A 24,051-nucleotide genomic window follows, 5' to 3' on the forward strand; every position below is an offset into this window, starting at 1 on the left:
GATTCGTTAACCACTGTGCCACGACGGGAACTCCTGAACACCTTCTTTTAAATCTTCAAGTTAAAAAGGAGTCACATCATTTAATCACTCACAAGTGATTGAAAGGATCTTAGAGTTTAAAGTGTCCATTCCCTAGTAGTCCATAACACCATCATATGCCCAGATGATTCTCAGTGAGGCACAACTTAGGATTTTAATGTCAATCATCACTAATTAAAATGTACCACAGATTTATTACAATACATTTATACAACCTCATGGGGAAGTGCTGTAGTTATAGGCATAGTAAATAAATACAGGAAATGTCTTCAGCTGTCACTTCACAATTTCTTTGTTTGATATTTTAGGTTGGCATGACAACAGAAGAGATAGATGCTCTTGTTCATCAGGAGATCATCAGTCATGATGCCTATCCTTCACCTCTAGGCTATGGAGGTTTTCCAAAATCTGTTTGTACCTCTGTAAACAATGTGCTTTGTCATGGTATTCCTGACAGGTATTCATTGCTTAATAACATATTGTACCTTTGGAAACTAAAACATGAAACTAAGATCTATAATGTATGTCAAAAGACACTACAGTTTGATTCAAACCCAACTTTTGAAGCTGATTATGGTAAACCAACAATTTTAAAGTATTTTGCTTCTACACAGGCATAACACCACCATTTAATATTTGCCAAATCAGTATATGATCCAAAAAAAGTAGTGGTACATTAGGTATTTCTTTTACTGTCTTCGATTTTAACCATTTAAATGGTCAAAACCCAAATGGAGGCAAATATCGTTTTCACCTTTTGCAAAATTAGGGTAACTAATAAGTACATCTTGTTAAGAATAGTAGACTTTTAGGAGTTCTCCTGTAGTGCAGTGGGTTAAGGATCTGGCATTGTCACTGCAGCAGCTTGGGTTGCTGATGTGGCCTGGGTTCAAACCCTTGCCTGGGAACTTCCACATGCTGTGGGCACGGCCAGAAAAGAGAAGAACAAAAGAATGGAATTTTAAACAGTGGCAATACATGTTCATATTATGTATTTCTTGTAAAAATTGATGTGATTAACAGAAGTTAAAGATGAGATATAGTTGTTCCATTCATTCCTCCTCCACTCTAGATTGTCATCACAACTCATTGGGTTTATGATAGTAATCATTAGGTATTTATTTTTATATCCTTTTATTGAGATCTCTCTGTCACCATTTTTTTTTCCTGTTTATGTTTCAGTCGACCTCTTCAGGATGGAGATATTATCAACATTGATGTCACGGTGAGTAAATCATATAAAAAATAGTCTTTGATCAACTTCAGCATTGCCAGTAGCAACAGGAAGAAGAGTGGATTGAAAATGTGAACTGCACCGATGGAAGTGCTGTTTACTTCTAGACTCAGACGCAAGCAGCTGGTTTCCTTTTTTGTCTTTAACTCTGTGTTTATTCCAAGTAAACCCGGGCCTGACTTGAATTTAGGGCTGGAATCAGATGCACTGAGATCAATGTTGGCCTAAGTGAAATGTCAACCCAATCCTGCTATGTGTCATGTTTTTGAGAAGGTGTAATTGTTATTGATCCACTGTGTAGTTAATGCAGAGCACCGCAGCACTGGGCAGCTGCTGAAGCTATATGTATGAGATGAGCTAACGCGAAGAAAGCCAGCATTTTTCCTTCACTCTGCCAAGATTGATCTTCCTCTTCCTGCTGATTTTGAGTGGGGCCTGTCATTATCTTACTCTGTCATTAGGGGCTACATTGGCCTGTGTGTGTCAGTCTATTTGGACAGCAACTCTTTTGCTAGCAGTGTTCCTTAGATTTATTAAAATCCCTGAAGGTAACATTGTGTTCCATTTCTGATGTAGAGAGCCTTGAACTCCAAACGTACAAGCAGCGTGCTTTTTTCTCAGAACTTCAGTTTCCACCAAATGGTTAACAGCCTTTCTTTTAAATAACAACCCCAATTTAACACAGGAACTTCAAACCGTACAAGCTCTAACCTTTTCTAATTTTCTTAGCCCCTCACTATTCTCAGACTTGGATGATTTGTGCTTTGGTCACCCATTTTGCTAAAAAACTTTGTAAGGTACCTTTGGATCAGGGAGATTATAAATAAATTCTGTACATCTGATGATTAATACATACATTTTAAATAAATACAAATGAAATATCTGTTGAGAACCAGGTGAGATAGACAAGCAGCACTCAAGGATTACAGTTTCTATTAATGAGGAAATATTCTTAATAATAGCTATTCCATATCCAGGACATGAAACTTAGGTGGGAATAGGAATGAGGTGGAGATTGGCATCTACCAGCTTAGTGCAGTCTGATTTTTCATTGTTTAAATTAATTCAGCCTTTTTTCTGCATATAAATTTGTTTGAGGATATAGCCAAAGATTCTTTTATTGCTAATACTCTTTCCTATATCATTTTGTCCTACTTAGAGTACTTGAACATTTGCTCCACATTTATTCTGTTGATATCTTTCCAACTCAGAATATGTGGAAGGAGGTATTTTATAAAGTGTACCTGAAATGAAGTATTTTTCATGATGCACTTTTCTTTTGGATTATACCTGATTTGGGGGCTTTCCACTTATTATCTCACCTAATCACTCCTTAATAAAAAACTGCTGCTTTGAATGAAATCAGCAGACTCTTTCCTCCTGTTTCCAGCGTGTCCAAAGAGAATAGTCCTTGCCTTTTCTAAGTTTCCTGAAGACTTTCAATAAACAATTCCATTTTTAATGTTCGGATGATCAAAGTGAAATTTCAAGTGTCTAGAAATGTGAAAGGAATTAAGGAAACGTGTAGGTCAGTATCTTAAATTATATTTCTTATGAAATATTTTATTAAGTGAAAAACGCCATTATTAGATTCTGTACTTTTATCAGAAAATAGTCATTGCAGTTTCTAATTGTTTACGTCTAGTATGTATCACAAGAAAATAGACTTCTTTCCCTCTTGGAAGTTGAATTTTTATAAAAAAAGATAATGTAACACCTCCTACTAGTGGCTCAATAAATATTTGTTAAATAAATGAATTATGAAACAAGAATAGTTTGTGGGTATAAGCAATAATTATGGGTAAGAGACTTTCTTAAGTATTATTACTCCCAAGTATATGACTCTTTCAATTAGTTGTTTCGCAGGTTAGCAAAAAGTAATATGAAAGACAAAGATTTTGAAAAATATGTTTTTAGTTAAATAGCAGACATTCATGGTCATAATTTTGTTTTAAATAATTACTCTTGTATTAGTAAATGTTATATATGTGTGTATAAAATAATAACTTATACTTCCTTGGATTGCAAATGGGAATAAACACATGAAACACTGCTTTATTGCAAGGTAATTAAGGTAATTTGATGTAGCAGTGAACACACTCGATTACAAGCCAATAATCTATCATATTAATCTGGATCTACCTCTATATTTTGCCATTAACCTTAGGCAAGTTACTTGTCTGTGCCTCAGTTTACTGACTTATAAAGTGAAGATAAAATACACTTCTTTTGCCTCCCTCAGAGTATACCAGAGTATTTTTTTAATGTAGAATAGTATACAGATTAACTCAATATTACAATAGAAAGCTTAGATAAATATCTTTTTTATAATAGTTTCTGCATTCTACCTCATGAGAAAGAGAAATGTGAAAAATAATTACACAGGACAGATTTATACAAAATAGCAAATTCCATGCTATATCAAAGGATCAATATTCAGCCAGTCTCTTCTGCCTTCTATATTTATGATAGTGTTTGGTAATTATTGATTTTTATAATGAATCTGGTGTCCTTCAAGATCCTACAGGGCCTTCTGAGTCATTGAAGACGGATAAAATGCTATTTTCTGTAATTTTATTCTTAAGCCTGTTTTGTTAGATTCTGACTCTTTAAAAATCCATGTATAGTGTTTTCTGTTAACATTCCCTCTGGAACATTTGATTAAGATTTCACTTCCAGTCAGGGTTTTTCTATAACATATTTCATTCTGATATTGAGCCACTTCAGTTCTTGGAACTGAATTCTCCTTCTGTCTGTTAGAATACTGACATGTCTATCTTATTTCTTCTTGCCATTATCTATCACTTCCAAGTGTGAGACTGGTAAATAAAAGATAAGTACCTTTATGACACTGAAGAAACTTCACCATGTTAAATACCTCTGGATTCTCTAAACCTACGGTAGTAATTGTGGGTCCTTGTCTTTGGTCACTATTTTAGCATATATAATTTTGTTTCAGAAATAAAATGAGTCCCCAAAATGTTACAAGAACATTGCTAATCTAATGCTATCCTAGCCATACTAGTCACGTATCTGTTTTGAAATTTTGCCATATCATTGCATGTCTTCATCTTCTTAATTTCTATGAGCCTGTTTGTTCTCCTTTTTTTTTTCTTTCTTTTTTTTTTTTTTTCATAGGTAAACTTGACAGTAATGCCAGAAGGGGGAAACACATGAATCTAAGAAATTAGAAATGAATACAGTGTAGATGTTAGGGGAGTAGATTTTTAAACAAGGACACATTTTTAAATTTCTGCCTGTGCTTAGGTTTACTACAATGGCTACCATGGAGACACCTCTGAAACATTTTTGGTGGGCAGTGTGGATGAAGGCGGTAAAAAGTTAGTGGAGGTTGCCAGGAGGTGTAGAGATGAAGCAATTGCTGCTTGCAGAGCAGGGGCTCCCTTCTCTGTAATTGGAAACACAATCAGGTAAGCCTTGCACTGACAAGTAAAGGGAGGGTTGGCATATGGTACAAAGGTTGTTGGTAGCTTGGTAGAAAGTTGATGACATGTTTTATGATTCAGAACCATCATTTCAGTCTGATATCAGTATGTGAACTGCTGCGCTGCAGTGTTGTTCCCCAAGTTTAAAAAAAAAAGTTTGTTTTTTTCAAAAGTGAATTATACCAGGTCAATCAAGAAACTTACAGAAGCAGCGAGCAATATTTATATGACTTCTTTAGTTGTAGCTTGACATACTGGCCTGTATGGAAGAGTGCCTAAGAAGGGGATAAGTCTCCCAACTCTTGGATAATGAGGCAGAAGCAAAGCTAGTTTTCGTCAGGGCATGAAGTGAAACGTATTCCCATGATAGATAAAAAGCATTAGCTCAGGCAAGCCTTACCTTTCAAATGAGTGGGTTAGAAGACAGCCTGAAAGGGTCCTTTTTTGGATCTTCTGTCCTTTTTTGGTCTGGTTCATTTTTTTTCCTGTAAACCATTGTTTACTTTCCACACAGCGTTCTATACTCGCTTTTGGAAAGTATGTGTATTGTCCGAATGCAAGACTTTTCTTTGTAATCTGTTACCTACTTTAGGTCTCTTTTTTCCCCCCATAACTGTTTTGGAGTAGACATGCAGAATATGTGTTTTCATTTAAAAAGTAACATATTTTGTTAAAGATGATCACATCAATACCTTTTAAAGTACTGCTCTCATTAATATGAACCATTGAATACTTCCCGTTTGTCTAAAGGATGGAAGGCTTAGTCACCTTGAAAAGATGCTGCCTTTTTTCTTCCTAAGCCTTCAAATACTTTAAGAAAAAAGGCAGTAAAATATCAGTTAAATGTATTTATGGCTTTAAAAATATTGTAACAGTGTCTGAATCAAACTTTAGTAAAATCTCTTTGGGTTATATCTGAGAAGCTTTTATTGAAGACTTTGAACAAAATTGTGTTTTTGACAGTTTTAAATTATAGGCTAACTAGCCTGGGAAAAAAGGATAGTGTCTCTCTGTTCTTTCATAGGAAATGTTGAATCAGACCCCTACTGGGAAAAGAAATTTAATGCATATCTCACTATCTTACTGTCCATGAATATAATAGAAATGAATTCAAAATGCAGTTTTATTTTTGCAAATGGGATGAGTCGATAGATGTACCTCATATTTTTGAACACCTAGGGTTCAACAAATTTACTGGTGGTGCTCTTGCATTTTAACAAAATTTATTCTTCAGTCGAAGGGGGCAGAGAACACTAGATTCTTATTCAAGCATTCTATCGAGCTCTGCATTCATGGCTGTGTCTAAAGGGCATGTCAGCCTTTGATTCTCTCTGAGAGGTAATTATCCTTTTCCTGTCACGGAACAACAAATGATAGCTAACTACAGAGGCACATTTGCAGTAGTCACATTCATCAACTGCAGGAAAAAAAAATTCAATTTAATTGTGCAACACAGCTGCACATGGGCTTTTGAGCATTTCTGTTGTTCTCCCTGTCTCGCTATTCCTCCCTCCAGATCTATTTTTTAAACTTTTTTTCTGGTTATTTTTTCCCCTTTTTGTCTCTTCTTCCATTTTTACTCTCTGTACTTTCTTGTTAAAGTAATTTTCCTTTGTGGCTCTCATTCTTTTTTCCCCATTGAAGGCTATGAATGTAGAAAATTATCACAATTACTCATATAATTGAGCCTCTTTGTAGCAAGTGCAACTCCAGTAGCCTTTCTCCATCATGAAAATGGTTTCATTATAGGGTTTTTCATATTCTCTGACACCATCTACACAGAGGAACAGGCGTGCAGATGAGATGTACTAGGAACAGGCTGGATCAGTAAGGTCACAGTAGGAATAATTAGCTCTGCTATGGAAAGAGCATCTAGGCCTTTTACTGCTACATAAATGTACTGTCCGTGGCTTTTAGTCACAAAAAAACTTACTAACAAATGGAGCTCCCGCCTACTACTTTGAAAAAAAGATTTGTATCAACACTACAATTTTCCATCATTAAGACTAATAACACAGAGCCTAGTATACATCAAGGGGAATAAAAAGAAAAATCTCACATTCAAGTGGCGGCTGGGTGCTGACCTTTGTTCCCTTTTTTTGTGTACGACTTAACTCTTTACAAAAAAGAGCCACACGCCACACCAACATGCAGGTGAACTCCAGCTAGTACTAGCAAAGCATAGCATTCAGTCGGAAAATCTGATAAATCTCCGTGCAGGATAATGCATTTCATTACATATTCACTACATTAATTCTAGCTACATTAAAAAAAAAAGGAAGAAGAAGAGTAAAATTGAAAGTGACATTGGATTTTAGCTATCTGGATGCAAAGGTCAGTTTTCGCAGGGTATGAATTTGCATGTACAAGCTCCTTTGAAAACCAGATCAGTCCCAACCACTGCACTTACAAAACTATGTGGAAAATAGCAGACAATGAACTTTTTCCTTTACTCTAATACATTTCATTATTTAGATGGTTTATGTCTGCCACCGGAGAGGAAACTGGCCCCAATTCCAACAAATGTTTGTTCTGATGTGTTAAAGGCAGTGTTTCTGGACATCTTTTATTTCACCTTTTCTTATTCAGGCAAAATCTCAAGGGAATAAATAAACAAACAGTCTCCGCCTTAAAGCCCAAAGTATTCGGAAGCATTACAGACCGAAGGTTTACAAACATCTTCCAACTCAAGCCTCGTTTGTTTTGAACTATTCACCATCTAGCCTCCCTCTCCTGATACACCATGAACAGAGCATTCAGGCATCTTTTAGGAGTAGTATGTCACCAGGAACGTGGTGATCTTTACAGGAAATTTTGAAGTTCTCTGAAACCCGAAGAATAGGGTGATCTCTCTGAAGAAGTAGTACCTGAAAGAGTTTAATGAAAAGAGCTCTCAGTGTGCCCTTTTAAAAAAGAAAAATGTATTATAGTTGATTTACAGTGTTGTGTCCATTTCTGCTGTACGGAAAAGTGCCCCAGTTATACATACATAGGTGTGTGTGTGTGTGTGTACACACACACACGTAACATTCTTCTCATATTATCTTCTATCATGTTCTAACACAGGTGATTGGGTATAGTTCCCTGTGCCCTTTTAGCAAGATCTATGTGCCCTTTTGCTTTAGGAGGGATCGCGAGGGATCTTTAGGTTACAGTGTTAAACTCACTGTACTTCCATTTGCTTTCAAATATTTCTAAGTCTGTCTTTTTGTCATATCTCTAGATATGATCTAGATTCATGCATCACAAATATGTGACAGTTCAAGCAAAAATAATTTAAACTTGTAAATGTCATGATGAAAGTATCAATGAATGGTTTTTAATGTTTAATTCATAAGTATATGTTTTGATATTAATTTAGAAGATATAAAGCAGATTTTAAAAAAATAATCTCTTTCTATTAGATTATGCACATTTAAACAATAAGTGGCTCAGGCAAAATAAGTCATTTTAATGTCATCTGTGATGGATTTTTCTTGACAGCTACTGTAAATTACAATTACACTGCTTCTCTCTGCACAAGAAAGTAAGCATTGCAATAAATTATCTTTTATTTCAATCCATCATGTCTGCTTTTCAGTAACAGAAAACCTCAAATAAAAGTTCAGCACTATTGTAAGAAAAATACAGTAATTTGTGATCCAGTCTGAAACAAAAAAATGTACCACTCTTTTGGAAAACAGTTGTTGGCTTTCAAAAGTATTACTAATTGTACTTAAACATTCCTTGTCATTAGAGGGAATCCTCGAATCTATGCATTCCTGCATTCAGAGACTACTGCTTAAAATAAAAATCTGGGAAGATTAAAGTAAAATTCCATAACATAGAAAATCAGGTGCCATTTGAGAGCCTTTAATTAGAGGTGTGGCCATTTGGAAATCAGTACTGTGTCTAGGATTCATGTAAAAATGGTAATAACAATATCCACATGCATTTTTATTTCTTTAGAAGAGTATTACTTAAACATAATACTCCTCTGCCCTCTTGGGGAATGTAGTCTTAGTCGTAAAATACAGTTTTTATGGATGAAGAATTTTAATTAATCTAGATAAAGCTTCAGTTGAGGAAAACCGTCTCATGAACGGGAATTAAACTAAGAAAACACTCACAAGATAAATTCCTCAAGAGAGAATTCTCTTTCAACTATAAACTGATGCAGGACCTGTAACAATATAGTATAATTTTAAAGTAAGTTTGTAAACTACTTTTATACACCTTCCTCCCCTCCCCTCTTCTCCTCCCCGATATTCCCTATGAAGGGCTTCAAATCATAAATGTGCTCAGTCTCATGTAAGTGACCTGCTGCCTTAGATGATTTTTAGAGGAAATCAGGACGAAAGAGCTAATACCAGGAGAGTTATTTTCAGTAGATTTCAACAGAAAGAAGGCAGATTTCATCTGTGAGATGGCCAAGGCAGGAAGATCCTCATGCTCAGAAATGGGTCACGGCCCTCAATGGCTGGTGTTGGGGAGCAGCTGCACACCTCTTGGGCACCCCTGCCACCCAGCTGTTTCCATTTTCCCCAACACGCCAGTCAGGAGAAGCACGCGGGCTCCACCTACCCCGCCACAACTAGGGTTCCTAGTACTCCATTTCGTGTTGGAGTGAAATTTGCAACTACAAATCCCTTGGACTGTCTCTTCGAAGTTGGATTTAAACCCTAGAATCAGGTGAATAATCTTGTGCTTCCCGGGTATTCCAAAATAGAAGAACCATAGTAAAATAGTAGAAGGGGCATGCTTTTCCATAGTAATTAGAAACATTAATGAGATTTTTATTTAGTCCATTCATTCCCAGGAAGTACGTGTTGAAAAGCTAACTACCAATCCCAAAGGAAAATACCCTAAAAAGCAAGCAGGAGTGTTTACTTAGTTCCTAAGAAGCAAGCATTGAGATGGATGCTCAGCCGAGGAACTAAGGGAAATTTGTCCTGTTCTTTTTCCTCTTTCCACATGGCTGTGGAATCCTCTGACCTTTGTATCCATGACACATACATTCTATGATTCTCCTATAACCAGAAGTTCCAGCGGGATCCAGGCAGTAAATTGTTGTAGAATGCACTCAGACATCTTTAGCCACCTAGTAATTGCACAGCTTCTTTTATGAAGAGGAATGAGAGGTATGAGGGGGGAGGGACCCCAAGTGTTTTTTCAGAGTGGGCTTTCTTCCTCTCCTCTCATCGGAAATTAAAATGAAGATTGCCATCGTAACACATTTACGATGTAGCTGTGATGTCTGCCAATCAGTTAGAGCCTTAAAAAAAAAAAAAAAAAACAACCTAGTTTGGGTTTTTTTTTTTTTTAAGAAAAAATAGAATAACGGTTTATAATGAATACTCTAAGAATTATTGAGGTTTGTTGGGACATAATAACATAATTTACAGGTTTGGATAGAACTCATTTTAAAAAATCTAGATCAGTATATCTTATTAAATAATGTCTCTTTCACCCTCTGTCCTCTCTCCATCCTCAGTTTCTATTCAGAAATAGTGTGGTACAAAGAGAAACATCTTGGAAAAGTTGTTACACCTCCTGTCCAAAGTGCAAAAGACACACAGAAATAACTATAACCATAAAGAACAACTTAAGAGATTAAAAACATTCGCTTATCATTCCTCTTCTCAACACATGCATAGCTCACCTGTTTCTGCAGTGTTACAGTGAAATTAAATCTGAATGAGAGACTGCCCATCTACTATTTATAGTGACATACTGGCCTAAATGAAGACATTTTTTAAAATGTCTAGAGAGAAGTATACTGGAGTTCCTGTCATGGCACAATGGAAACGAATCTGACTAAGAACCATGAGGTTGTGGGTTTGATCCCCAGCCTTGATCAGTGGGTTAAGGATCTGGCGTTGCTGTGGCTGTGGTGTAGGCCGGCAGCTATAGCTCCAATTGGAACCCTAGCCTGGGAACCACCATATGCTGTGGGTGCAGCCCTAAAAAGCAAAAAAAAAAAAAAAAGTATATTGAAATGGATGTTTATAAAGAGGATGGCTAAATGCCTTGGGTTCATATTAAACTAAACCAATGTAGGTGAAGATTTTAGGGGTTGGATTTTACGTGCCAGATTTCACTTATATGGAATAGATGGGACCCAAAAGATTTACATGTAATAAGAGTAACAAATGAGCATTAAGAATTAGGAATCACATGGGAGTTCCCTGGTGGTCTAGTGGTTAGGATTTGGCGCTTTCACTGCTGTAGGCTGGGTTCAATCCCTGGTCTGGGAACTGAGATCCCACATCAAGCCACTGCACACTAAAGCCAAAAAAATTTTTTTTTAATTTACAAAGAATTAAGAATCACAATACTAGTGTGTCTTAAGTAGAAATCCCAAATTGTCACAAAGTTTTGGAGTGTTTCAAGAATACTGACAAAGCCGATGTGACCTTTTGTGTGAGTGAGTCGGTAAAATGTTTAATGTTCTGAGATTAGAATAAGGGAACTATGGAAGCTGGAAGTCATATTTCAGATTATAATTTTTTTTCTGTTTGGTTCCCAAATCGGTAGTAATTTGCAATCTTTTTGTGAAATCCCATACAAATCAGGCAGGTTTTTATGGCCTAAATTACCTGCACATGTATCTTGGTTATATTGATCTATATACGTGTGCATACATGTGCTTCATCTAAAAGTGGCCTTGTTTGAATATTGTACTAAAGTGAATGAAGCTAACTGCTGTGTTATTTATATACATATCTTTTTCCTTCATCTATCCAAAGGGAGTTGTTATAAGCAATAGCAAAATTTTAAATTGTTCCAGAATAATGAAAACATTACTGTTGTCATTGGAATCCAAATATAACTGATTTTTTTCTTTTTCAGAGAATATATTGAGATGACTTTGTGTTTGCATTTCACTATCTAATTTAATTAGATAATTTTTGTATGGTCACTTTTAAAGCCAGATAAGTCACCAGAATGGTTTGCAAGTCTGTCCACATTTTGTGGGACATGGAATAGGCTCTTACTTTCATGGACATCCAGAAATCTGGCATCATGGTAAGAAAGTTAGTTTGGGAGCTGTCTATTAAATGGCATCAGGATAAAGCAGTTTTGCTCCTGAATATCTTCCTCTAACTTTGAGTCCACATTGTCATCCTTTTGTGTGAGTGTGTGGGTGGGAATGGTGGGGCGGGGGGAGGTGTTCCTACCTAATCATATCCAGCATATTACTTAACCATGTTACTGGATTAGAGCCTAGCAGTTTCAATCCGCAAATAAGGTTTATTTTGCTTTTTGTCTCCTCCTGAAGGGTGGTGGCTGGAAGGCACAATGGATATTTGTCTAGCAAAAGTTACTGAAAACGAAACACCACTGCATCGATGTCCCAGGAGAATGCACATATGACTGTTTTCTGTTTTCTTTTTCTACCCCCTTCTCTAACCGCTGACTGTTGTGGTTAAACTTCATTACATCCTACACAGTGTTGACAGCTGATGTATTTAGCAGCATGTACTCTTTAGTGATTTCTAGATTATACCCACCCTGTGTTCCTTCCCCCAGAACCTCCTGTTTTTTGCTGCCTGGTCGTGCACCCTACAGTGAGAAGGCAAGGGTTGGCTAGAAGGAGTGGAGGGTTAGAGTAGGAAGCAGTTCTATGGAGTGTCCCCAAAGGGCATGCACGGTTGGACAGGGACCAAAGAAAGTTGATCCTGGAGCTTTGACCTGTGTGTACAGGGTGGGAGCAGCCCCTGCAGGAATTACTGACTGGAATCCATCCCCTGCATAGTCCCAGGGGACTCAGCCGGTCAGAATGCCCTTTGGCCCAAGTAGCCTCACTCAAAGCTCATAAGAGGTCCAGTTTGGAGCAAAAAGGCATGTGTCCCACCCAGTGCCAACACTTGGAAATATTTCAAGTCACCCCTGATATTGCCTCCTACCAATCTGCCTTCCTTTGGCGTCGGTTCTCAAAATGTCTTTCTCTTTGGGTTGGGAGAGGAGGAGGGTGGCGGGTCAGGTCCAGCACCCAGTAAAGCCAGGAGACGTCACATCAAGTGGCCAAGGGACAGTGGAGTTGGGGAGGGAGGTGCCCCAAATTTTCCCAAGCACCCAGTCTGCCCCTGCTCAGCCTTGGTGCACCCTTCTCAGGACCCTTGACCTCAAGCTCAGAAAATGCAAAGGCTGAGTCTCAGGAGTCTTGTGCCTAACCTCTGGGGTGGTAGGATTTTAGAAACCTCCACTTCTACCCTAAAAAAAAAGTACATATTTTGAGCAGCCTAACCCATCTAATTTTGTTTCTGTCTTTCTATTTCTCATTCCCAGTCCCCCACCCATAGTTTATGTGTTTGTTTTACAGCGAATGACAGCGATCTGCTCATGGAGGAGGGTATGGCGTTCACCATAGGTCAGTGCTCCTCTTCAGAGAGCAGTGGCTCCCAGGCGGGGGACAGGGACGAAGCAGCGGCGCTGGCCTAGGCCAGGCAGTCCTGTGAAGGACTAATAAAGCCAATCAGCATAATGAAATAATTCAGATGCATAGTAAATCTGATTAAATAATATCCTCGAGCCCCATCTTCCTAAATCAGATACTTACCGACACATTTAGGAGACGGCAGCCGTCCAACCTCTAATTCTGTTACCAGCATAATGTGGTGTTTGGTTTTTTGTTTTGTTTTTGTGGGGTGTTTTTTGTTTTTTGTTTTTTTCATTAACACCCAGTAACTAAAGGCGATTATGTCCCTTGCTCCCTGTCAGCAAGTGGCCTGTTCTCTCTGGCGGCCCATTCCTGGCTGATCATGTGATTAGTGTCGCCACCAAATTCCAATCACCTAAGACCCCCGAAGGCATCATATTTCTGACTGTGGGACTTAATGGAGAAGCAATTAGAGTGAAATAAGAAAATTGTTATTTGCTGATTAATGAACATTTTGAGCATGTTTTTAAAATTCAAATATTTTAAAAAACTGACTGGTATTTATAAGAGGGACTGGTGTTTGGGTGGTTATTATCCACGGGGTCCTAATTAAGGCTTGATTAAAATGCCCTTTTTTCTTTAAAAAAATGACGAACTAGGCAACTTCATACATTTTTGAATGCCACCGTGTTTCCTCTTCCTACTGTTTAGTTTGTAGTATACTATGTAAGCAACGTCAATTATCAGCCCTTGCGAGATGACAACACGAGCCTGTGGGGGGAAGCACTGGAGGGAGGGGGGGGGAGAACCTTCTTATTCTCTTTTTTGATAATCAGCGGAAACAATGTTTGACAAGAATCTGATTAGATCACTGCAGTAAATATTTTCCCTCTTACAGAGCCAATTATAACCGAGGGATCCCCTGAATTTAAAGTGCTGGAGGATGCATGGACCGTGGTCTCCTTGGACAATCAAAGGTGCTCGCGTTCTGCCCGGTTGCATTTAAATGGTTTGGGAAGGGAAGGCTCGTCCGTCGACGCGGGCGAGCTGCTGCTCCCCGCCCGTGGCGCGCTTGCTGACCGCTGCGTGTGTGTTTTCAGGTCTGCCCAGTTCGAGCACACAGTTCTCATTACGTCCAGGGGCGTGCGGATACTGACCAAACTGCCCCACGAGGCCTGAGGAGCGGCCCGAAGGTCGCAGAGGCCCGGCGCCTTTTCCCCTAGATTGCTGAAATCCAGCTGGAGAACTTTGAGAGGAAACCGGCTAACGGCGGGTCTAATAATAACCTACTTAGCACCTAGTAGCGCCTTGAGAAAAGGCGGTGGGGACAGGGTGGGGGTGGGAGCAGTTGGGAACTCGGATCTGAAGCCCCGATGTGGCCCTGCGGCCTCGGAAAGACAGATGCTGGCGCCCGGCTCGGCTTCCCAACTCGGGAAAGGCGTCTGGAAGGGAGTGGGGATGCCCTCACTTGTAAGACGAGGGATTCCTAGAAATGCATGGTTTTCTCTTTGCCTTGCGTTGACCCTGCCCAAGTAAAAAGCCTTCACCTCTTAAAACCCTTGTGTCTTGTGTTCCTTGCCTCTCTGACGATTACTAGGGGGAGAGGGTAGGTGGTTCATTTTTAAGTCTCTGAACTTTTTTCACAGGCGCGGATGGAAAGGAAAACCCGATCCTAGCTGTGAGAAATTTTTTTTAAAGTCTCTTTTTTCCCCCCTTATGGATCCCACATTGGCCGGCCCAGAGGGCACTCACCACCACCAGGGCCAACTGCCCCCTCGGCCCTTCCACTTCTTTCCCCTTCATAACTGCTTTTTGATGAAAAGATTAGCTGGAGAATGGAGGGGTTAGTTACAAACATATCTTAGCCTCTGGACCCTGGGCCTGGCAATTCTGCAGGGGTCATCAATCCAAAAACATGTCTTTCCTGGTCCTCTGGGGCTCTCCCCAGCTTTCAATCTGCCCCACACGCCTTCCTGAAGGTTACCTTTGGAGACTCTCAGCTGCCGGGACACAACAAGCTAGACCATCTGTAGCCCTAGGAATAGGTACATCACCCCACCTGCCCAGATGTGAGCAGAGTCTGGCTGATCTAGCCCCTAAACTCACCTCTCCCTATCCTGGCCCTCTTCAGACCCACCCTTGTGCACTGGCAACCAGGGCATCCCTACAAGAAGAACCACGGGAACTTTGAGGGCCCCGGGCCAGGTTGCATGGGATTGGAGCTGGCAGATTTAACTCTGGTTCAGCTGGCCTGCAGTTCCACCTGGTTAGGAAGTAAGACATACAAGGATCCACATTCTTCGACTCTCAAGGCTCATTCCCACTGGGAGAAGCCAATCTTTCCTTGCGAGCTCCTCAGGACCTGTTCATACCTGGGCTCAGAGGTGGAGAGGGACTGGGCTTCTAGCAGGCCATGTAGAAAGTAGTCTCCCCTTGGGCCTGGTTTTAGGGTGTCCCACCAGTCAGTGGTTGCACTAACTCTTGTTTCTACTGAAGCGGGTTTTACAAGGCTGTCATTCGCTAAACATAGATTGGGCTCAGCTCCAGAGCACCAGGAAAATGTGGGCACCTGTCATTGCCCATTGCCGTGATAGGACTGGAGAGCCAGCTCATTTTTGTGACACTCAGTGGTGGGAAAAGTCATGGGAAACTGAGGCCAATGATCGCGCCTGGAAAAGTGGCTAGTTGGAGCTTTTTCCCTCAACTTGGGATTCTTTTGGGCATCCTCTAACCCTTCCAGCTTCTTTTCTCTACCTCTAGGGATGCAAAATTTGGACAGAGGTGATTCTGATTCTAGTGAATCTGAGAGCTAGAAAAGAAGGGGTTGAAGGTTTATAAAGTCCACAGAAAAACTTTACAGGTGCTGGACAGTTGGCCAAGCAGAGGCCTAGAGACTGAGGCTTCTGCCCCAGAACAACCCAGATTTTCTATAGAGGAATAAGGTCCAGATGGCCTTAGAATAACTTCATTTCTGTCCTAGATCAGTCAGATTGCAGTGATTAGCCAGTTTCTTGTCTACAGATCCATTTACCCTGAGATTCCCCAAGAATAATTTCATTAGGACCACAGAATTTTACCAACCACTGGGATAACATGCTGCTTGTGCAGAACGTTTTCCAAGGTAGAGATATTTTATGGTATAGGTTTATAATTCTCTTTATTAAAATGACTAATCAAGTTTAAAATTTTTTACATATAGAGGTATGTATATACACCAGCACCAGCCAAGAGTCAGCAGCTCCACAGGAAACAAACTCGAATTAGAATAAACTCGGTTTAACATGCTTTGAAGTTGAAATTAGGAAGCAGATTTTAAAATACTTTGTCCCTGCCCCCACCTCCACCCTGCCAACTGAACTAGCCCCAGACCTCACCCTGGGTTGCAGGGATTCCAGCCACTCACGGCTACTGCTACCACCAGCAGGCACCGGTCCTGTAATGTCTCCAACAGGTTCTACTTGGAATCCCGGGCTCTCAGGATAAATGGAAGAGTTTTGTTTCCTCTCAGAGTTGGAACAGGAGAGGATCTAAGCAAACCGGCATTTCAGAACAGGTGTCGCCTTAGCGATGGGAGTAGGGAGGGATCCACCCGGGGCTCTTAGAGATAAGATCACACATTGAGAAGATAGTCAAGGGCGGGCATCTTGGCGCCTGAGGGCCGCGGCTCAGCCACTCCTCCCCGGACTTGTTTCTCTGGGGCTAAGAAATAATTCCAGCAGTAGACACCCCCTCGCCCAGATATAATTAATTTGTAAAATAAGCTCTGAAACCTTTTCCCTTGCAGGTCCTTTGTTCCCTGAAGCCAGCCCTGTCCCCTGCTCTGAGAAAGACTTGGATTCCCCCTTCCAGATGTGGATGGCCGAGAGCCCTGGAGACCGTCGCGACCCGAGGCCGCCTCTCCCCTTTTCCCCACTCTGCAGTTCTCTGGAATAAACTGGCCCTGGACAGCCTAGCCGTCGGGTTTCCTCACGCGTTGCCATGAGCACCCAGAATCGCCAGCCCTACTTCCATCCGTCCCAACCCCGACCCCGCGCCAGTCGCAGCGATCACTTACGTGGGCAGGGCCCGCGAGGAGACCAGGGGCCCCGGCGGCATCTGCTGCTGTGCAGGGCGCACCGCACTCCGTACCCCAAAACAGGCGCTAGGAAAGAGCAATTAAAACCACAAGTGCAACACGGCAATCAAGAGGAGTGGAACGGCTCCGGGAGTTGTCTGGTGGCGGAGTCATTAGCTGGTTGTTGCTACAAAGCCTCACCGTGTGGTTCGGTGATTAAGGGAAAAAAAAAAAAAAAAGAAAGAAAGAAAGAAAAAGAAAGAAAAATCTTTTTAAACGTTGGCAAACCCGTTATTGGTTTGGAGGATTGGTTGTTTTGATTTGCTTTGCTTTTGTTTTTCTTTTTGCTCCAACCACTGCTGCCTGAAATACTTCTACCCCCCAACATCGTACACTTAAACCAAAGGAGAGGAATTCCGCGGGCAGCAGCTGCTGCTACAGAAGTTAAAAAAGAGAAGCCCCTTCCGTTGATATCTGTAACGACAGCACGGATGTAATTTGTTTTGAATGTTCATTTTTATTGGTGTTCCCTCTGCCAAAATGTGCTTGATTACAGAGGTTTGTCCTGTGATCACTGCGCACTCTAGACAGGGGAAGGTGCCTCGGCGAAGGTTCAGCTCAGGCCAGATCAAATCCGGGGCTGTTTAACGCTGAAAGGCTGCATGTTGCTATTAGTGTTAAATATATGGCTAATTATGCGTATGAAAATTAAACATCAGTGTTATGCTAATGGGGCGCCTTCAGCTGCGGATCTGAGCACTTGAGACTACCATTTAATCAAATGAATCAGTAACTAATACATCTGCACGTGTGAACTTTCACAAGATCATTTCCCCGTTCTCGTCACACGCTAAATTATGAAAGAAATAATTATCAACACTTTCTAATTACCTAACAAAGTAATTTGGGATTCACCGCGGGGCTGGCGGGATGGGGAACCAACAGCCCCTCACAGCCAGCGTGGTGCGCGCCACGCCTCACGGGGGTGGTTGTGTGGTGGTGGCTGCGGGGGCTTTTGTGTGCTTTTCTGTACCTAGCGCCCCAGAAGACAGAAGGCGCCGCGGCAGCTTTTGCCTTCACCAGCCCTGCCCCAGGCCCAGTGGCGCCCGCTTTGACCCCTGGAGATGAGGAGGATCCTGGGCGACAATGAGAGACGTGTCTACACACAGATACTCGATCTTAAAACTGGCCTGGTTTTGCCGCGGGTTTCGGTGTCCCCCAGGACTCCTACTCCCGGGGTGCTCTCGCCAGACCCCAGGAGGCCGGAAAATGACCACCTGGCGTCCTCAGCCCAAGCAGAATTGAGCCCGCCAACTCCTGGGCTCTACTCTGCGCCGCGCCTTTGGGGCGAGTGAGCCGGGCGCTTGGCGCAGAGGGAGTGGAGAAGGGAGGGGGAGGCGGAGGAAGGTTGGGAGGGAAAGAGGGGGGTGTGGGTTGGGGGGAGGGGGCGGTACGGCCGTCTTTCCTGGGAGGAGAAGCGCGGGTTCCTGGCTCCGCGCGCACTGCTTTAATCAGACCGGTGTAGCCTGGAGCTGGAGTGGCCAGCTTGGCCTGGAGCAATGCGAGCGGGCCCCAGGGAGCGGCGGCGGCGCGGCGGCCGAGTGAGTGAGTTCGCCCGGAGGGCCCCAAACACGCCCCCAGGGATGTGGCAGAGTGGACCCAGGTCGGGGAGGCGCCGCCAGGAGAGCGCTGCTCGAGGCACAGGACTCTCTGGAGGACAGCGCTCTATTGACCGCCTCCGGCGCAACCATTGCGCGACTCTGGGCTCCAGAGGCCGCAGTAAGGCTCGAGAGCCGCCCTAGCTCAGCACCGGACCGGGTAGCTGCGGCTAGGAGAAGCGGTGCGCTGGTCCCCGGTGTTGTGGGGGCGGGCAAAGGGTGGGGACAGTAGGAGGGGGAGGGCAGCAGAGCGGAGCCGCTGCTTGGTTTCTGGGAAGTAAGGGGCGCCGGGGAGGTGGGAGGCTGAAGAGCCGCGGGCCGCGTAGGTCCCGGAGCGAGCGCAGCAGCCCATTGTGCGCCCCACGCGGCGCGCTCTGTTGCAGAGGAGCCCCGGCCGGGAAGTGTGGATGCGTCTCTCCCGAGGCCGAGCCGCCTCGCCCGCTCTAGTCCAGCGGAGCCGGAGCGCCTCGGACCAATCCCCGGTGATTATGCAAGACAGCGGACCAATCAGCTCCGCCAGCTCATGAATATTTATGACCTTGGCTGAGTCAAAGCTTTGAAGCGAGTTTGGGGAGCTCGGCAGCATCATGCTTAGACTTTTCAAAGAGGCAAACTCCATTTTCTTATGAATGGAAAGTGAAAACCCCTGTTCCGCTTAAATTGGGTTCCTTCCTGTCCTGAGAAACACAGAGACCCCAAAAAGGGAAGCAGAGGAGAGAGAGAGACCCACACCTAGACCCCGCGAGAAGAGATGACCATGACCACCATGCCAGAAAGTCTCAACAGCCCCGTGTCGGGCAAGGCGGTGTTTATGGAGTTTGGGCCGCCCAACCAGCAAATGTCTCCTTCTCCCATGTCCCACGGGCACTACTCCATGCACTGTTTACACTCGGCGGGCCATTCGCAGCCCGACGGCGCCTACAGCTCGGCCTCGTCCTTCTCCCGACCGCTGGGCTACCCCTACGTCAACTCGGTCAGCAGCCACGCGTCCAGCCCCTACATCAGTTCGGTGCAGTCCTACCCGGGCAGCGCCAGCCTCGCCCAGAGCCGCCTGGAGGACCCAGGTACGTGAGCCTGCCAGGGAGAGGAAGAGACAGGAAGGGAGGGAGGGAGAGGAAGAGGGAGAGAAGAGAGAGAGAGAGAAAGAGAGAGAGAGGGGGAGAGAGAGAAATGGGATGGGGGTGGGGAGGGCAACAGGCAGTAGAGGGAGGTTTCGGGTATCAATCCCTGTCGTAGCAAAGATACTTTAAAAATATGTAATATGTCCACCCAACTTGCAACTATCCAGCAAAGGATAAATCCGAGAGCGTCCCCTGACACTGGCTGGGCCTCTGGGCGGCTCCATGCGTGGAAAACACAATGCCCCGCTGGAAAACAGAAACCCACATGTGCACGTATTAGTCTCGGTAATTATTTATTGCGTAGCGCTATAAACAATGTATGCAATTAAGGGTAATTAAACCTCAACTACCGCCTGCAAAAATTGCAAACTTTTCCTGCAAAGGCGAGAGCTGCGCGCCTGTGAACTGCCCCAGTTCGCTTGCAGCGGCCAGGGGCCTGCCCTTTGGACTTGGCGGAACCCTTCCCTGACTTTCAGAGTTTCTTGAGCGTTCTCACTTCTGGCCCAGCCTCTGCCATCCCTCTGCTGTCACTTGCTATCAGCTCCACGCACTAAAGTTGCTCCTTTGCATTAACAACGGGCCCTCACATCTGCTGTTCCTTCAGGGGCTGACTCCGAGAAGAGCACTGTGGTGGAAGGCGGTGAAGTGCGCTTCAATGGCAAGGGGAAAAAGATCCGTAAACCCAGGACGATTTATTCCAGTTTGCAGTTGCAGGCTTTGAACCGGAGGTTCCAGCAAACTCAGTACCTAGCTCTGCCCGAGAGGGCGGAGCTCGCGGCCTCCCTGGGACTCACGCAGACGCAGGTACCTCGCCGCTGCCCCACCGTGGCGCCAAGCAGGCTTCCCTTGGCCCACCGGCGCCCAGAGTTCCATTTCTTGCTCTATGTGCCTCAGGGGTCCGTGTGCGTGCGTGCGTGCGTGCGTGTGTGTCCGTGTGTGTGTGTCTGTGTGTGTGTCCCACCCCTGGCTCTCCCGTCGCCTTTGCTTCCTCAATAGTTCTCTCTGCCTTGGCTCAGTCACTGCACTCTACTCCGTGCTGCCGGCAGCCCGGCCCTGAGCAATCTGATTAGGGCGCAGGAAGGATTTCCCTGGACATTTTGTTTGGGGACTCTGAGGTCACACGTGCCCGAACAACTGGAACAATAGACTCGGGGCTTAATCCCTTCTTTGCCTTTAAAGTGTGTGGCTAAGCACTAGCGGCCTGGGCCGTAGCCTCTGTCTCTCTCCTCCTCCACCTTCTCACTGTGTTGGGCTGGGGTTGGGGGGGCGGGGCGGGGAATCCTTTCCTCGGCCCTCTCACATCCCAGATCCCAGACCCTGGGGGAGAAATGGGACCTTCCTTCCCTGGTTTCTCTAAGATTCCCAGGACCCCTAGGGGTTCTGATCATGACTGGCATAGGCTTCCAACTTGAGGTGGGGGGGGGGGATGATTTGGAGCAGAGATGGGAGAGCAAACAGGCTAACTAAGGAAAGGTTGATTTAAGTGCAAATGAAAAGTTTAGCAAAAACCTGTGGCCTCCTCAGGCCGCAACCCACTCAAGTCCAGAAATGATGCCTGAGAGGGGGAAAAAAAGACGGGTTGCATTGCAAATAAATTTCCTCCAGTTCTTTTCTTCACTGGATTATTTTTATTGACGTTCATATCAGAACTGAAGGCTCAGTATTAGGCAGGCGCTGCGTCTTCCCCAGTTGCCAGGCCCGGGCTAAGTTCCGGGCAGGCAAAGGCCAAGATCCCGGCTCACTGCTCACCACCACGCCCCCTGGCTCTCAGAGAGCTGCCCCTACCTGCCACTGGCGGCGGGCAGTGGGGCCTCCCAGCCTTTGGTTCTAAAGGGGAGGAGGGGGGCGGGTACTGCTTCTCCAGCTGGGAGCTGCTGGGTAACGCCGGGCTGGGGGTTATCCTCTCTATTTCAAGGCTCCCTTATCTCCCCACGACCAAGGTAGGCACAATGGATCTAAACCGAGTCAAGTCGTTGTCCCCTCTTGCAGGTCAAGATCTGGTTCCAGAACAAGCGCTCCAAGTTCAAGAAGCTGATGAAGCAGGGTGGGGCGGCCCTGGAGGGTAGCGCGCTGGCCAACGGCCGGGCTCTGTCTGCCGGCTCTCCGCCGGTGCCTCCGGGTTGGAACCCCAACTCGTCTTCCGCGAAGGGCTCGGGAGGCAGCGCGGGCTCCTACATCCCCAGCTATACGTCATGGTACCCCTCGGCGCACCAAGAAGCTATGCAGCAACCCCAGCTCATGTGAGGCTCGCCCGCACCCGCCCGCCTCCTTCCCATCTCCCCCGGCTCGGGCCCCTCCCGCCTCCCGGTACATCCACCCCGTTCGCGTGCCCTGGGTCCAGAGGAGAAGGGCCCAGAGGGAAAGAAGAAAGAACAGTGAAGGCAGGACGCCCGTCGCCTCCTCGGAGTCCCGCGCAGTCTGTCCGGGCGACTTCCCTAGTGCCCACGCCTTTGCCAGACCCCCGGCCTCGGCCCCGCGGTGACAGGCATAGCGGCGCAAGACAGCCGGAGCGCAGGACAAGCCCGCCGGACCCGACCGTCAACTCTCAGCTGTATGGGACTATCAGGAAAAAAAAACAAAGAAAAAATGTAGACAAAGCAAAAGCTCTTTCTGTCCTGTCCATCTCTCGTCTCCTTTCGCTCTGTATCTGTGCGCTGACGAAGTCGAGGTCGTCGTCCGTCCGCGTCCGCTGTCCTCGTTCTTCCGCCTCTGAAAAACAGTCACCGGCTTCAAGGAGGCTTGGTCCACTGGGCCGCCCAGTTCCGGATACTGGAACATTTTGTCCGTTCGGATCTTTTCCTGGGCCTGCCTAACCATCTGTGTGGCTCTTTTGGGTATAGGGGAAAATTGGAGGGAGGGAGTTTTATTTATTGAAAAATGGACTTGCCTGAGGCTGAGTGTTCGGCCAATTAGCAGTTCTGCGGGGCGTGCGAGGAGGAGCGCAGGGTCCAAACGGACCCCTTACTTTAAACGCACCCAGAAAAACGAATAGGGAGGATCTGGAGCTTTTTAACTTATACAGTAACTTTTGTACTTCGCTAGTATGGAGAGGTTGGAGCCGAATGATTTGCAGTTTTTTCATGTCCCATATTATTTAAAAAAGAAAAAGAGAAAGAAATGAACCCAACACAATTTTCTCATCTCGGGAAGAACGCTTGATCTCTGCCTGGCTAAGAAGGAAAATCCTAATTCTTTCCTTGTGGAGAGAAAGAACCAATGACCAGAGAGAGAAAACAGGCAGGCATGTGCCAGTGCCCTAATGCCAGGGGGCTTTAAATTTAGATGAAAGCAGCTTTACATCAATCCCCAGAGGCTTGACCACAGAATAATGCCAGTCATCACCCAATGCACAGTCTTCAGTGCAGGATCTAATTGCTGTACATATTATTGTTATTAATTATTATTGTTATGATTATTGTTCTGTAAACATGTTGCACAAGCTTAGCTTTTTTTCCGTTCTGTTGTCTGTGGCTGTAAAACCTGATGCTTTGTGAAATGAGAATCTTGACATTTTACTTGTGAAATTTGGAAAATGTGATCAACTGAAATCAACCGTGTTTTGTGTTCTCTATGTCAAAGTTTAGTTTTATATTGAGAATGTTAACTTATTGCTTTGTATCTTGGGGGGGAAAGAACTTTGTAAATAAGTTATAAAGTTTCTTTGAGACAGTAAAATTATGGTTTCGAGAAAGAGTTGCTGTCTGGTGTGCTGTGTGAGTGGGTATTGGGGCCTGGGCATCAGGCTTCCACCTTGGGGGACAGAAAAGTCAGGGACAGCAACTCCAACGGCTGGAGGCCTGAGAAACCCCTGCTGGGACCATCCTCAAGCTTAACTCCTGCTCCTCAAAGGGTGTGATCTCTGCCTGGAGTAGGGAATGGTGGCAAGGGTCCCTGGGCAAGGGGGTTCTGGAACAGGTGTGGCCTGGCAGAGCCAGGGCTCAGGAATCAAAGGGACAGTGAAGGCCGTCTGAGATGGGGTGAAAGCAGAGCTCACAAGCAGCCACTCGGTGAGACATGAGTGCCCCCTGCACCCAGTCACCTCGCGGGAGGCCTGGAAGCCTGAAAGCAGAGACAGCTGGCTTTGCCCCTTGCCTCCACCAGGATCTGGCCTCTTGGCTCTTGCTTGCCCGCAGGGCG

The 24,051-nt window shown here is 44.6% G+C and overlaps 2 protein-coding genes across 10 annotated transcripts in view; both read left to right on the top strand.

The window, feature by feature from the left end:
- METAP1D (methionyl aminopeptidase type 1D, mitochondrial) overlaps window positions 1-14,637 on the top strand; it is an 81,314-nt gene extending 66,677 nt beyond the window's left edge. For 6 of the 8 annotated variants that reach the window (XM_047772882.1, XM_047772885.1, XM_047772884.1 and 3 more), the window contains 7 exons: window positions 348-496; window positions 1,222-1,264; window positions 4,541-4,704; window positions 11,630-11,727; window positions 13,025-13,072; window positions 13,980-14,058; window positions 14,182-14,637. In XM_047772882.1, the coding sequence (XP_047628838.1) occupies window positions 348-496; window positions 1,222-1,264; window positions 4,541-4,704; window positions 11,630-11,727; window positions 13,025-13,072; window positions 13,980-14,058; window positions 14,182-14,260 (660 nt within the window). In that variant the 3' untranslated portion in view covers window positions 14,261-14,637. Of the gene's footprint in view, window positions 1-347; window positions 497-1,221; window positions 1,265-4,540; window positions 4,705-7,308; window positions 7,685-11,629; window positions 11,728-11,980; window positions 13,073-13,979; window positions 14,059-14,181 lie in introns of those variants that run through there. The other 2 variants (XR_007134018.1, XM_047772886.1) reach the window with 2 other exon arrangements.
- Window positions 14,638-19,123: 4,486 nt separating this feature from the next.
- Window positions 19,124-23,534, top strand: DLX1 (distal-less homeobox 1). 2 transcript variants are annotated; one of them, XM_047770448.1, is made up of 3 exons: window positions 19,124-19,857; window positions 20,519-20,718; window positions 21,904-23,534. In XM_047770448.1, the coding sequence occupies exons 1-3, from the start codon at window positions 19,545-19,547 to the stop codon at window positions 22,156-22,158; spliced, it is 768 nt and encodes a 255-aa protein (XP_047626404.1). In that variant the 5' UTR covers window positions 19,124-19,544; the 3' UTR covers window positions 22,159-23,534. The 2 variants fall into 2 exon arrangements, with proteins under 2 accessions (XP_047626404.1, XP_047626405.1); XM_047770449.1 differs by lacking the exon at window positions 20,519-20,718 and having other exon boundaries at window positions 21,904-21,980.
- The last annotated feature ends 517 nt before the right edge of the window (window positions 23,535-24,051 follow it).

The sequence above is a fragment of the Phacochoerus africanus genome, chromosome 3 (genome assembly GCF_016906955.1).
Source record: "Phacochoerus africanus isolate WHEZ1 chromosome 3, ROS_Pafr_v1, whole genome shotgun sequence".
NCBI classification, from domain to species: Eukaryota; Metazoa; Chordata; class Mammalia; order Artiodactyla; family Suidae; genus Phacochoerus; species Phacochoerus africanus.